Raw genomic sequence first — 13,278 nt, 5'->3', positions numbered from 1 at the left:
CTACTTAATTAACCAATCATTTAGTAACAATTTTTAAAAGGATATTTATACTGTAATTTTTTTTAAATATTTTAATTTTATTGCAAATTAATAATAAATCAATTAACCAATTATTTAATAAGGTGAATGCTTAACAAATGAATAAAATCTAATTAATCTACTTAATTAACAATTTAAGTGACAATTTTTAAAAGGATATTTATATTTCACACTAAGTTGATGTATTCTGACATGAAAAAAACTGAGACCGTTATTAAATTATTATTTATAATTAATCTACTTACTTAATAATTAACCAATTATTTAGTAATGGCATTTTAAATGGATATTGTACTGTATATTAAAATATTTTTGTACTATTTTAATTTTACTATTAATTAATTCATAATAAATCAATCAACCAAATATTTAATGAGATTAATGCTTAACAAATGAATACAATCTAATTTATGATTAATTCTTAATAAATCACTCAATTAGCTAATGATATAAATGCACAACAAATGAATACAATCTAATTAAGCTACTTAATTAACAAATTAAGTGAAATTTTTTACTGTATTTATCTTATTATTTATTATTATTTATTATTACTGTATTATTGTATACTGTATTTTATTTTTGGTAATATGTTAATGTTATTACTAATTAATAACATAATCAACCAATTATTTAATGAGGCGAATGCGTAACAAATGAATAAAATTTAATTAATCTACTTAATTAATTAGGTGGCCATTTAGTAACAATTTTTAAAAGGATATTTGTACTGTATATTAAAAATATTTTTGTAATACAGCGTTCCCTCGCTATAATGCAGTTCACTTTTCATGTCTCGCATATTTATTTATTTTTAGTGCAATTTTGCATGCATTTTTTTTTTTAATGTGCCTATTTTATAGGTTTGAACGTGTTTAAACAAGATAGAATTCTGAGAAAATGTAAATGGGTCAATGAGAAAAGTGTATAAATTGTAATTTTCCTGTATGTATTAATAATAAATCAATCAACCAATTATTTAATGAGATGAATGAGTAACAAGAGCATAAAAATAAATTCATCCATCCATTTTCTTAACCACTTACTAAAATAAATTAATTTGTTTATTTATATAAGCCAATTTTCGTGAAACCCTTTTTGACATTTGGAATTTATTGTGCCCAATATCGACAAAATCACGGAGAAAATTTGCATACCAAACGACTTGCAGATGTTATGAGTAACGTGCGCGATTTGCTCGGCAGCTCACATTTGAATTCAAATGTGACAAAGACTGATTGCAAGTACCGTTCCAGATCGGCAAACAAATCTGTTCCAGATTCCCCCGTAATGGTTGGAAGGGAGACGCGAGAAGATGATTCAGAGTGTAAACATTTTGGGTGAATTTCTGGGAGAAAAGTAACTCGATGTGAGGGACACCTTACGGTATGTTCTGACAATGGTGCCTCCGAGTATGTCCCCGGTATGTTCCTGGTGGCACTGCACTGTGGCTTGAGGCACGCTGACGTTCCTGAGGGTCACCATGGTATGCGTGGAGTTGATGGCGCTGGTCCAGCTTTCGTGCACAACTTTCTTGTTGTTCAGCGTCCAGTACACTTTACCGCGGACGCAGGAGCTGTCGCACACTATCCGAGTATCAGATCCCGCTTGGATGTATGGATTTTTGGGGACGACGTTGCATTCCTTCTTCTGCCCTGTGGACACCAATTACAATTCAAAACAGCAACAAAAAAATAAAATAAATAAATAAAAGATGTCCTTACCTTCATGAACCGAGATAGCACCAGTGACAATCAGAGGCAGCACGAGCAGAAAATACATTCTCTCAGAAGTCTTCAAATCTTCATTTAAAGCCGAGAGCGATCAGTTGCACTCATTTTGCGACCGATATTCCCACATATCCTCATTTCAACCATCCGCCACTGAGAGAGGAAATGAAGCAAACAGTTAGAGGAACAGGAGATGTTACCCAATTCAAACCATGGCAAGGAAACAGGAAGTGGTTCTCGCTCGCTCGCTCTCTCTCTTTTCCCAGAGCAACATTATAAAAGCTTCCGAAGAATGATCGTTTGCATCAAATGCATTAGTGCATGCGAGTCATATACATTACAATAGAAGCAAAGTGCCAGGAAAATAAGGAGCCACAAACTTCCCTCTCATAACAGGATATTACCAGCAATTACTGCACAAGTCTTATCTGATGATATATCATAGATTGTAACCGTGCATAGTAAGTGTTGAAGTGCATCTATATGAATTCCCACATTTTTTTTATACCAAGCACCACCTGAAAAAAAAGTTATTTAAGTACCAACCATAACGACTGAGTATGAATGTATTAAAAAGAAAAGTTACATACAACAGAAATGTACTTAACAAATTGAATGTCACTTTTTCTTTCAAAAATAATCTTTTGGTATTAATTTTGACAGAGTCAGCTAAAATTGAAATATTTGATTTACATTTGTTAAGACGCAGGCGCTTTACTCACTTTAGCAGTTCCCTAGAGTTGTCAGTTGGGGGCAGCATTGTGCCAAATCAAGCCGCTCCTGATGTAAACAAAAAGTAGTAGCGGGTTAGCAACATGCTTATTTTCTTATATGGTATCACTAAACAATTTTAAACAAATTTTATACATGTGTATTGAAACCAAGTCATTATCATACTTTATACTGGAGCCTCTATTATTGCCTTCAATGTTGCAAACGTCATTGAAACCCCGACATACAGTTCGGCCCAAATTTGACTTGTTTTGACGGTAATAAATGTAATGTTTTCGCCATACGGAGGTCAAAGGTTGCTTAACTGACACAGGCAAGAGAGAGAGAAAAAAAAGTACTATCTGTAACACATAAAACACTGAACAGGCTTTCCATTTTCTCTGACATATTAAGGATAAATCATCATGTAACGATTTCAGTCAGGCTATTAATACATTTCGAAACATTGTCAAAACACAAAGTTGGGAATGAATGTAAGTATATTATTTACTTGGTAGTCGGACTTGTAATGGATGTCATGAGACAAGCAAGTAGCTATCTTGAGCGGTCAGTAGGGGGCAGCATCTCGCCAAATCATGCCTGCCCTGCCGGAAAAACAAAACGAAACGCAGCTAGTTAGAAACAAGCTAATGACTAGTGACACAGGAGACTAAATTTATTAATTTATTTTTGTAAATAGACATTACTACCTCATTCATACTTGACGTAAAAGAAAAAAATACACAAAGTGACTTTTCACGCGCAGCAGATTTACGTTCGGGTTAGTTTACATCCGGAGTAATTACTTCCTAGTTGGTTTACTTCCGGGTTAATTTTGTAACTTCAAAACACGACGGAATATTACGTTCCTCTATTTTTGGTGCTAGTGTTCTATGGCCACTGCGGTCCTCATCGCCGCCGTCGTCGGTGGCGGGGTCCTGCTCGTCATGCGCCGGTTGTTCCCCCGGCAGAATACGGTTACGCTGCTCCGGTACCCGGCGAGCCTGATGCGAGGAAAGACGGTCATCGTGACCGGAGCGAACAGCGGCATCGGGAAGGCCCTAGCCGGGGAGCTGCTGAAGCTCGAGGCCCGGGTCATCATGGCTTGCCGAGACCGGCAGAGCGCCGCCGAGGCTGCCCGGGACATCCGAAAACATTCGGGCAACGAGCTCGGGGAGGTGGTCATCAAACAGCTGGACCTTGCGTCGCTCAGATCGGTCCGTAATTTTTGTCAAGAGATTCAAAAGGTGAGATATAATGTATCTACAATCGTCATTGGCAGATTGTTGTGATAGTGGACGAAAGTGGTCGAGTTACTTCCTGAAATCTTGCTATTTGTTTGAACTATACATGGTCCTGATAGGTAACAGACTGGCTAAATCTCATTTGTTATTTGACCCCTCCTCAATCCTCTAATGTTAGGCCATCCCACTAGTTACCCAGAGTTTTTTTTTATTTTTATTTTTTATGTTTATTTTTTTTTATTTTTATCAAGCATCTTCGGCTAAAGCCAGTAAAGAAAAAAAAAAGGTGGGTTTTTGGTTTCATTATTTGTAAAAGTTAGGAACTTAGTTAAAGGTGGCGTTGAGGGTTGAGCTATATTTCCCAAGCATCTTTAGAATTCTAACAGTCTTTCTTGTCCATGAGCCATCAGGAGGAACCCAAGATCGACGTCCTGGTCAACAACGCGGGCGTCTACCAGTGTCCCTACTCCAAGACGGATGACGGCTTTGAAATGCAGCTCGGCGTCAACCATCTGGGTCACTTCCTGCTCACCCACCTGCTTCTTGACCTCCTCAAGAGCTCCGCCCCCAGCCGCGTGGTCGTGGTCTCCTCCAAACTGTACAAATACGGCCGCGTCAACTTTGACGACCTGAACAGCGAGACGAAATACAACAAGGCGTTCTGCTATAGTCAGAGTAAGCTAGCCAACCTGCTGTTCACCCTTGAATTGGCGCGCCGGCTGGAAGGCTCGGGGGTGACGGTCAACGCGCTCACGCCCGGCATCGTGAGGACCAGGCTGGGCAGGCACGTTCACATCCCCTTCCTGGCCAAGCCGCTCTTCTACCTGGCGTCGCTGCTCTTCTTCAAGAGTCCGCTGGAGGGGGCGCAGACGCCTCTCTATCTGGCTTGCTCGCCGGAGGTGGAGGGGGTGTCGGGGAAGTGCTTCGCTAACTGCGAGGAAGAGGAACTGCTAGCAAAGGCTACTGACGAACAAGCGGCCAAGAAGCTGTGGGACGTGAGCAGGAAGATGGTTGGACTTGAGGACTCTTAGGATTTTGAGGCCTCTGAAGCTAGTGAAGACTCAACAAGAGTGAAATAACCACCGTACGGAGTCTCTGAAATATTCAAGTTAAGGGTCCATGATAAATGCTGAGTCATATCCAGAAAGTATTGAAAACTACACGAGTTATTGGACTCTGCAAGACATTTTAACGATTTTCACACTTTCAAATTATAGCTTGCACTTGAGAAGTTAACCATGACATAAAACTAAAATATAGTAAAACTACTCACCCTTTTGATGATTCCTCAGACATATAATGGACGGGAATTTACAAACCTCACTTGGCCAAGTCGCCGCATTTACCTCGAGTTAGAGACATCATCGCTTCCCCGGAGAAACATGATAAATGTACACCTATTGATTTATCTGATAAATGCATACACGCTTTAGCACTTTTTTTTTTTTTTTTTGCTGTGTGACAATAAAGAGGTGAAAAGGGTTACCGTGTATGTACTTTGTCCTCATTATTTACTATGTGCTGTGTTGGCAGAAGCAGAACAATAGGATGGAAGGGGAAGATAAATGGGAGGATGAATTGCAACACAAAAGGGTACTTTTCTTACGTTCACCATGTGGACAAAAGTATTGGGACACTAGGCCATTGTATCGTAAACACAGGAAGCCAAAATTGAACAAAACTGTCACCTTTCTGTCTATTGTAGATCGAGTCAGATGGTTTCGTTAGCCGAGAACATGAAAGAAATGCAAATGCAGCCTGTTTACGTTTAAAAATTGAGTAATGTAATTTATTTTTATTTTATACCAATTATTGAAACAAATTTGAGCAAAAAAACCTTTTGATTAAAGTCAGTAAAGACTGGACTATCGAATGTCTGTAAAAGCTTACGTGATGTAGAGTGATTACCGTGTGGGCTGTTTTCAATCTGCTCAGAAAACAGTTGGGCCGACATTTTAATGAGTGTCGAGCTGTCCTGTGTCCCTTGGAGGGGATAATGAGAGGAACGAAAGCCGGCGCTAAAATGTGATGGGGTCAGACGAGAAAGGTCTTACGTGAGACAGGATTTCAACCATTTCTTTTTCAAGTCTATTTGTTTACATTCAAACCTCGACTTACAGCCATTGGGAATGACGTTAAATACTCCTCATACTGGTCAGTGGTCACTAGAGCCTGAAACGCCAATTATAAGAGAGTTTATCTTGTATATTCTAACGAGAAATTAATTTACACACAAGCTAAAAGTTAGCCAAGCTGCTATTTCTTCTTTGTATTTTCTAGCAGTGTGGATACTCAGTGCCAGTGGTACTTTACTGCCTCAGTGCCTCTCATAGGCCAGTCTTGGTACTACAACAACTATGTACGTATATGCGCTTTGTGACCACTCAATCAATCAAGGGCTGTTTGCATACTTTGTGCTTTTATTGAGTCAACAAAACAACCAAAAAGGTATAATCATGCATGGTTAATAAAAGGAACAAAGGTTATACTGTCTTGATGGGGGTGTGGGTGTCCGAATCTGAGGTAGAAACGGGAAAGTGTGTGTGGGGGTTGTTTCAAGAATTTTGTGTCAGTGTATGAAGAGAATCAATACAAACCTCCAAGACAGATGGTCACGTGTCAAAACATTCCAGCAATAACAATATAAAACACCAACCAATACTGTCAAATTCAAAACTTGTCACTGTTTGTTACTTAGCTGTGACTGTGGCACAAGGCCAATGCTGTTTATACAAGCATCAAGTTACTGTAAGGGTGTGTTTTTAAATATAGTATTTACCGTTTTTAAGTCGTGTATGTACAAGCTCCGGCTTTACTAAAATCTGTCATTTGAATAGCTACATACAAAAAATATCTGTCATTTTCCACATATAAGTATATAATAGTTAAATACTGTGGTACCTTGATTTACATGTTTGAATAACAACGTGATCGCCATTGAAATTAATGTTTTTAATCAAGAAAATAGCACTATATTGTAAAATATAAAAACATAGTAAGACATAATGGAAGAGAAAGTAAAGAAGTGAATGTAAATAACCAAAAGTCACACAAACTCACACACTGCAGTAGTCACATGTTGCTGTGTTCCTTTAAAAGGCGGGGCCTAGTGCGTGACGTTAAGAGCTCTTATGGCTGGGTTGGCACGCAGTTTAGTCCAGGGCTCTGGGTGGAGGAGTGGAACCATCACTTGCCTTCGGTGCCGGTTGGCGTGGGTTTGCTTCCCCGCCTGGGAGACCACGTTTGTTTGTGTGCATGTTTGTGTGAGTGAGTGACAAAAAAAGAAAAGAAAAAAAAAAGCAGTTTAGTCCAGTCTTTTCCATGCTCCTTGTTCGTGTTTTCATTTTATATTTGTGTTCTTGACTTTTCCGTTTAATAAACAACTGGAAATGCATTTGGTGACCGTCGCTCTCGTTTATTTTTTACTTCACTCTAATTTCAAGCTCAGTGTGATTCAAATTTTGGCTCGCAACAAAGTGAAAAATTGCCTAAACTCATGTAAGTCAAGGTACCACTGCACACGTTCTCACAAATGTTAAGACTCTGCTCACGTTCCCGTAATCACTAGTCACATGTTCACAACACATACAGTTCTGTGGCTTCGATTCCCGTTTTCTGCAAGGCCCTTCAGTTGAGGAGTGTCCCGTACAACTGCGCCTTGGTCAGGCTGTCTTTCCGGGAAAGACCCAGAGAGCCGAATTTTTGGTGGTACGGCGGCGGAGGCGGTGGCGCCGGTGGCGGCGAGGACGGGCTCACCTGGGCCGAAAGGTTGTGCATCTCCGCCTGGTAGTGCTGAAGGTCCGCCGCCATCTCCAAAGACCGGCGGTTGAGGGATTCGGTGGAACTGGTGGGGCTTTGGTCCCCGTAATCCACGCCTTGGCCTCCGGATGCCTCATTGCCCTCTCGGTCTTTGGAGCTGCCCGATTGGTAGAGGCTGTGTTCGGAACCTTGGCTGTCCTCGTACAAGTGGGCTTGGCTGTGAGCCTGGCGGAGCACCGGGCTGCACTCCGGGCTCGCCGACACCCACGTCGGATCCTGCATGCCGCCGGCTCCCTGCTGGTGGTAGTAGTCGGCCCCTTCCTGGAAGCTGCTGTAGAGCGGGCCCAGGCGGATCTTGGCCGGCCTGACGGAGAAATGCTGCTCGGAGAAGCTGTACGGCGACGCCCGGCCGGGACTGCGGTAGGAATGCGAGCTCAAGTCCTCGGCGCTGAGCTGCCGCCATCTTCCGATCAGCTCCTCCTCCTCGGGGGCCAGCGTGCTTCCTCGGCGGCTGTCCCCGTAGGCCACGCTTGGGGAGGACGATGGAGGAAGGGGCTCGTAGGGTTCGCTGAAACAGGAGGACATGGTGCGGCTGTACACGGGCGAGCTGCTGTTCTGCTGGTGGATCATCTCCGTCTGCTGAAAGGGATGGTTGTTACCGAACCCTCTGGGACTATCCCTCTCCCAGGATGAGTCGCTCTTCCTCTCGTAGTCCCCGGCGTCCCTCCAGTCCATGTACAATGTGTGATGGCGCGGGGACGAAGCGGCGCTACTCGGCGGGTTAGCTTTGTCTTCGGAGCCCCCTCCGCTGAAGCTGGAGTAGGAGCTGGAGCCCACCCCCAAGGCGGGGAACTCCGCAAAGTGCTCCTGGGTGAAACCGGGTCTCAAGCCGACGGAGCACTCCTCCGGGTTGCTGTCAGTCGAATTCTGCGCTTCAAAGAGGAGCTTCCTCTGACCGTGAAGGTCCATGCTGGGCCTACGCTCCCGGTGGCGGTCGTCGGGGCAGTAGAGCGCCGTGTCGCTGCTGTACAGGTCGGACTTATAGGCGGCGCGCAGACCCAGGCGCTCCCCTTGGCCCAAGGTCTCCAGAATGAAAGCGTGGTCGGGCGTGTGAGGGCTGGGGGAGCGCGAGGCTTGGCTGCTGCTGCACACTTCGTCGGGCTTCTCCAGCGCCTGCCCGATGAGCGAGGCCGGCACGGAGTCGGAATACGTGCGGCACAGCGGGGGCTCTTCCATGTGCATAGTCAGTCGCTCCTGAAAGTCAGTAGGGAGCTGGAGCGAAAACACATGCCCAAGTCATATTACAAACATAGTAAAGATCACTCCAGCGTGGGCGGTATAATCCAGACAAATCCGTAAAATCCGCATAGAAATAATAATTTAAATAGGCTCTATAGGCATGTAACAAAAAACGTTTTGATATAAAAGATGTGATTGCATCGGAACAAACTGTTTCACTTTATAAAATGGATGGAGAAATATATTCGGTGTTCTGTCCTTGTGTCGCCATTTGATAATTGCGGATTCACTTGTGGATTTTCATTTGGTCTACATCATCTACAGCAATCCAGTGAGGTATAATTGGCAATGAAAGGCTGATTATAACTTCAAATGTGTGCAATTATTACTCCAACTCAACAGCACTTTTCTATTATTGTATTCAGTTTGGTGTATTTTTGAAGCAGAATACAAATCACCTGTTGGCCTTTCTGTGGTTGTGTTGCTGAAGACAACCACGTCTTATTCACAATTCCACATAATTCATCAGTCAGCAGACCAGGATTTACCACGTGTGCATGGGCAGCCTCCGACCCCACTTATGTAATCATGAACTTTTTTTAATGCATATTGCTTGCGAGTCTTGCGCGATCTATTTCCAATCATAGTCGCAGAGATAGCCTCATATCGGCTTGTCACGTGTGCGTCGCTGATGCAGTGCAAAGAGGCGTCCAACTGGACCACATCAATAACCACACGCATTCCATCTGACAAGTACAATTGACCTATGGGGCTGCGATGTGCTAACAGCCAGCGGATTCTGTTGTTTGACAGCCTAAAAGCATTTTAGGTTTCATATTTCAACCTACTGTCACATATATTTTTTTTAAAGCTCATATTTCCCTCACTTGTTTTGATATCAGACAAGCGGATCACATTATAAAAGACCACATAAAAGTGAAAAGGACATTGTGAAGGGTGCGCCGACATGCTTGACCAATAGTGGGAGGGGCTTACCTCAGAAAGCTCGGCCCTGTAAAGGGACTTGTTGCACTGCAGAAGCTGAGCAGCCAGGTTGCAATCCTTCCTGTAGACTTCCTACGGAGCACAAATCATCAAGATGTAATGATAATGTCATCATCATCTGTGTTGATGGAAATCGAAACGGTGTCCCCTCCTCACATTGTCCTCTTGAAGCTTGTCGATGGTGAGCTTCGCCTCCATCAGGTGGTTGTTGAGGACGATGATCTCTCTGCTCAGCGCTCGCTTTTCGTCGTCATGGTGCTGCGACTGACGAGACAACAACGTGGAGGAGAAGCGTGAACGCAAGCAACACGTCGGTTTATCTTTTTTTGTGGCCATTTCCTGTCATCAAATGCTTCATTTTCCCCATTTTTTGTTGTTATTGTCCATCTGCACTGTGAAGCGCATGTCCAATGAGTTCCGAAGCATTTGACTGAATATGATACGGTAATATTGCCCAAGAAAATACAAGGGGAAAAGTTCAATTGAGTTTTCATGCAAAACTTGCTCGTCCTCTCCAGCGATCATCCAGCTGGTGTTGCAATGTGATGTAACAACTTACTGATGAGCCCATCTTGCGCTGTAACAATGTTCAAAGCAAAAGCCCCCGAAGGTCATATGACTGTACCGTATAATTACATTTGTTCTAGTCTGGCCAATGATGCGAGGTGTGTTGTACAAAGGAATAATGGGGACGCTATCACGCGACTGTTTGGAGGAGGACAGAGAATTTTAAGCCATAATTAATGTCACTGATACCAACAACAGGGTATTTTTGTTACAGTATTTTAAAGTGGATCTCAAACCCGCGCTACCATTTCACCGTGCTACTCTAAGTCTTTCTATTTAAGTGCAAAAATGGCAACAACAGACACTTACATCTCTGTGAATCTTCTCCTCCAGATCTTGGTTGATCCTCTGCAGTGCAGAGTAGCTGCTTTGGATTCTAAAGCACACAGTAAACAACAGACATTGTTTATACACGATAACATAAGCTTGCTTAAAACATGCACCCCAAATTTGGATTTGGTGCAGTAAGTCAATCTTATGAATAAACGTGTCCTCCAAGGTTCTCTACTTGATCCATAATAACATAGAATATATATTATTAATTTTGCTCTCCCCAAATAGACTGTATAGTTCGAGATTGCATTAAAGACAAGCACAAGATGTGTGAGTGGTTTGGAAAACTATTTATATCTATACACTCGGGCATGAGCTGCCTACTGTAGCAAAAGTGGAGACGGAAATAAACTGGAGGAAAACATACCCCGCGTTTGATCATTCTATTTCTAAACTCACATATTTCTTGATCCATTGCAGCATGCATTTATATATATATATATATATATATATATATATATATATATATATATATATTTTTTTTTTTTTTACATTTCATTTGGAAAAGGCAGAACCGTCGCTGCTGCTCTTTGTAAATAAATCATGATGTTTGTCATTTTAAAAAATACACCAGTTTTACATTAAAAATAATGAGACGGAGGTTAAAAAAGCAACAAAATAAATGAGGTCATAAATTGTGGTAAATGAATATAGGAATATTGTTTAGATGATCGTCTTTAATTGCATTTTCCTGTGAATAATGCAGCACCTCTCCATTGTGTAAAAGGATGTATCGTTGCAATAATTGCATCCCTCATAAATCATCTCATACATATTGGCTATAAATATTGACATTTTTGCCCTTACTTATTCCTTATTATAGCTGGATAACTCAACGATAACAAGATGCATCATATTATGTTCGTGCTATCATTTATAACGCACGCACATACGTATACGTACATTTACGTATGTTTATTATCTCAGTTAGATTATGCAGTTTATCAATATTTATCTATAATTTTAATTGCCCTTAAATGCTGCATAATTATTAGAACTGCAAAAGTAAAATGTCAAGTAAAATGTATCATATTTACTGTGTAAAGTATTACAGTGTAGATTTTTTGCATTTTATAAAATAATTACGTTATATTACTATAATGCAATATTATGTATGCTATCTATCTATCCATCCATCCATCCATCCATCCATCCATCCATATACATAAGGCAACTAGACTAAGTGCAATTAAATTTCTGGAGAAATTGCGTGGGAATGCTGAAAGCTGAATGCTAACAGCTGAATGCTAATGAAGGAAACAACGAAACTGAAAATTACAAAGTAATTACCTATTAATTACCTATTAATTACTAGTAATAATAGTAGTAGTCGTCGTAGAAACAGTAGTAGCATTACTAGTAATTATTAAGTCGTAACTTGTAGTTAAATGATTGTGACATTTTATGTAATTGTAGTGAACAACAACAAATATAAAACAAAACAAACAAAAGAATATTTTTTTTGCGTACAATACTTTATGTGTTCATGCATTCTACTACAAAGTTGAGCCAAACTGAAACTAAACTAATAGGTCTATATTTTAGTGCCATTATCGATCCGGTATCGATAATCAATCAATCAATCAATCCATCAATCCATCAATCCATCAATCCATCAACCCATCAACCAATCAATCAATCAATCAATCAATCAATCAATCAATCAATCAATCAATCAATCAATCAATCAATCAATCCATCCATCCATCCATCCATCCATCCATCCATCCATCCATCCATCCATCCATCCATCCATCCATCCATATACATAAGGCAACTAGAGTAAGTGCAATTAAATTTCTGGAGAAATTGCGCTGAAAGCTGAATGCTAATAGCTGAATGCTAAGCTGAATGCTAACAGCTGAATGCTAATGAAGGAAACAAAGACACTGAAAATTACAAAGTAATTACCTATTAATTACCTATTAATTACTAGTAATAATAGTAATAGTCGTCGTAGAAACAGTAATGTGGTGTCAGACTATATATACCCTGAAAGGCGTGAATTTTCTCAGCAAGTTGAAATTTGAACGGTGTCAATCGGAAGTATTATGTGGGAGTAGTTTGACTGCAAAAAAGTGAGAAGAATAAAATACTATAATAAGTAAGATGAAAGAATCTCAATAACATAATTCCCACAATTAGTTTTATTTATTTACAAATATTACCGGTACTTGTCTGAACTTTTTCTATCAGCAGTTGGTCACAACAATTAATAAAAATCAAAATATGAAATTATTTTATTACCTATCTGTTTCTTAAAGCATGACTACACCCATTAGTGAGTGTAATATACTTAGGTTTATTGCACTTTAGCCTCATCATTCTTGAGGGGTTCAACTTCATTACATATCCTCCCACGTGCATCATCTCACCTGCGCAGTTTATCGGTAAACTTGTCCAGCTCTTCCTGAGCGCGCCGCAGCTCGGTCTCCAGATATTGACGCGTGGCGTCAAACTCGTTCTGCAGCAGCTCCAGCTTGTGCGTGGTATAGGAAAGTCGCTTCCGCAGGTCTTCTTTCTGCTCCAGCAATGAGCTGCACACACACAACAGAGAAACAAAGTTATGGTGTATAATTTCTAGACGGATTCACGGGGGTCCACATATCTCACGGACAGCCATGCAGTGGTGATGGAGAGGGTGATAGAAG

At 41.0% G+C, this 13,278-nt stretch overlaps 3 protein-coding genes across 18 annotated transcripts in view; 1 reads left to right on the top strand and 2 right to left on the bottom strand.

Annotated features, from left to right (window-relative positions):
* The window catches only part of LOC144010316 (interleukin-6 receptor subunit beta-like), a 49,302-nt gene extending 43,301 nt beyond the window's left edge, over positions 1–6,001 (bottom strand). Inside the window, exons 1-8 of one of the 6 annotated variants that reach the window (XM_077510592.1) lie at positions 5,633–6,001; positions 5,211–5,245; positions 4,414–5,133; positions 4,261–4,320; positions 2,992–3,085; positions 2,492–2,549; positions 1,764–1,922; positions 1,425–1,694 (exon numbers count right to left, since the gene is read on the bottom strand). In XM_077510592.1, the coding sequence (XP_077366718.1) occupies positions 1,425–1,694; positions 1,764–1,821 (328 nt within the window). In that variant the 5' untranslated portion in view covers positions 1,822–1,922; positions 2,492–2,549; positions 2,992–3,085; ... (2 more) ...; positions 5,211–5,245; positions 5,633–6,001. Of the gene's footprint in view, positions 1–1,424; positions 1,695–1,763; positions 1,923–2,491; positions 2,550–2,991; positions 3,086–4,260; positions 4,321–4,413 lie in introns of all 6 variants that reach the window. The other 5 variants (XM_077510590.1, XM_077510589.1, XM_077510594.1 and 2 more) reach the window with 5 other exon arrangements.
* LOC144010318 (retinol dehydrogenase 14-like) lies at positions 3,141–5,206 on the top strand. Its single transcript, XM_077510595.1, has 2 exons — positions 3,141–3,727; positions 4,135–5,206. The coding sequence occupies exons 1-2, from the start codon at positions 3,374–3,376 to the stop codon at positions 4,753–4,755; spliced, it is 975 nt and encodes a 324-aa protein (XP_077366721.1). The 5' UTR covers positions 3,141–3,373; the 3' UTR covers positions 4,756–5,206.
* Positions 6,002–6,126: 125 nt separating the features above from the next.
* LOC144010732 (brain-enriched guanylate kinase-associated protein) overlaps positions 6,127–13,278 on the bottom strand; it is a 29,201-nt gene continuing 22,049 nt past the window's right edge. For all 11 annotated transcript variants that reach the window (XM_077511177.1, XM_077511174.1, XM_077511180.1 and 8 more), the window contains 5 exons: positions 13,003–13,164; positions 10,604–10,670; positions 9,884–9,991; positions 9,719–9,799; positions 6,127–8,755 (listed from right to left, as the gene is read on the bottom strand). In XM_077511177.1, the coding sequence (XP_077367303.1) occupies positions 7,352–8,755; positions 9,719–9,799; positions 9,884–9,991; positions 10,604–10,670; positions 13,003–13,164 (1,822 nt within the window). In that variant the 3' untranslated portion in view covers positions 6,127–7,351. The remainder of the gene's footprint in view (positions 8,756–9,718; positions 9,800–9,883; positions 9,992–10,603; positions 10,671–13,002; positions 13,165–13,278) is intronic.

The sequence above is a fragment of the Festucalex cinctus genome, chromosome 21 (assembly GCF_051991245.1).
Source record: "Festucalex cinctus isolate MCC-2025b chromosome 21, RoL_Fcin_1.0, whole genome shotgun sequence".
Taxonomy (NCBI): Eukaryota; Metazoa; Chordata; class Actinopteri; order Syngnathiformes; family Syngnathidae; genus Festucalex; species Festucalex cinctus.
This window is presented reverse-complemented; position numbering and strand designations above follow the sequence as displayed.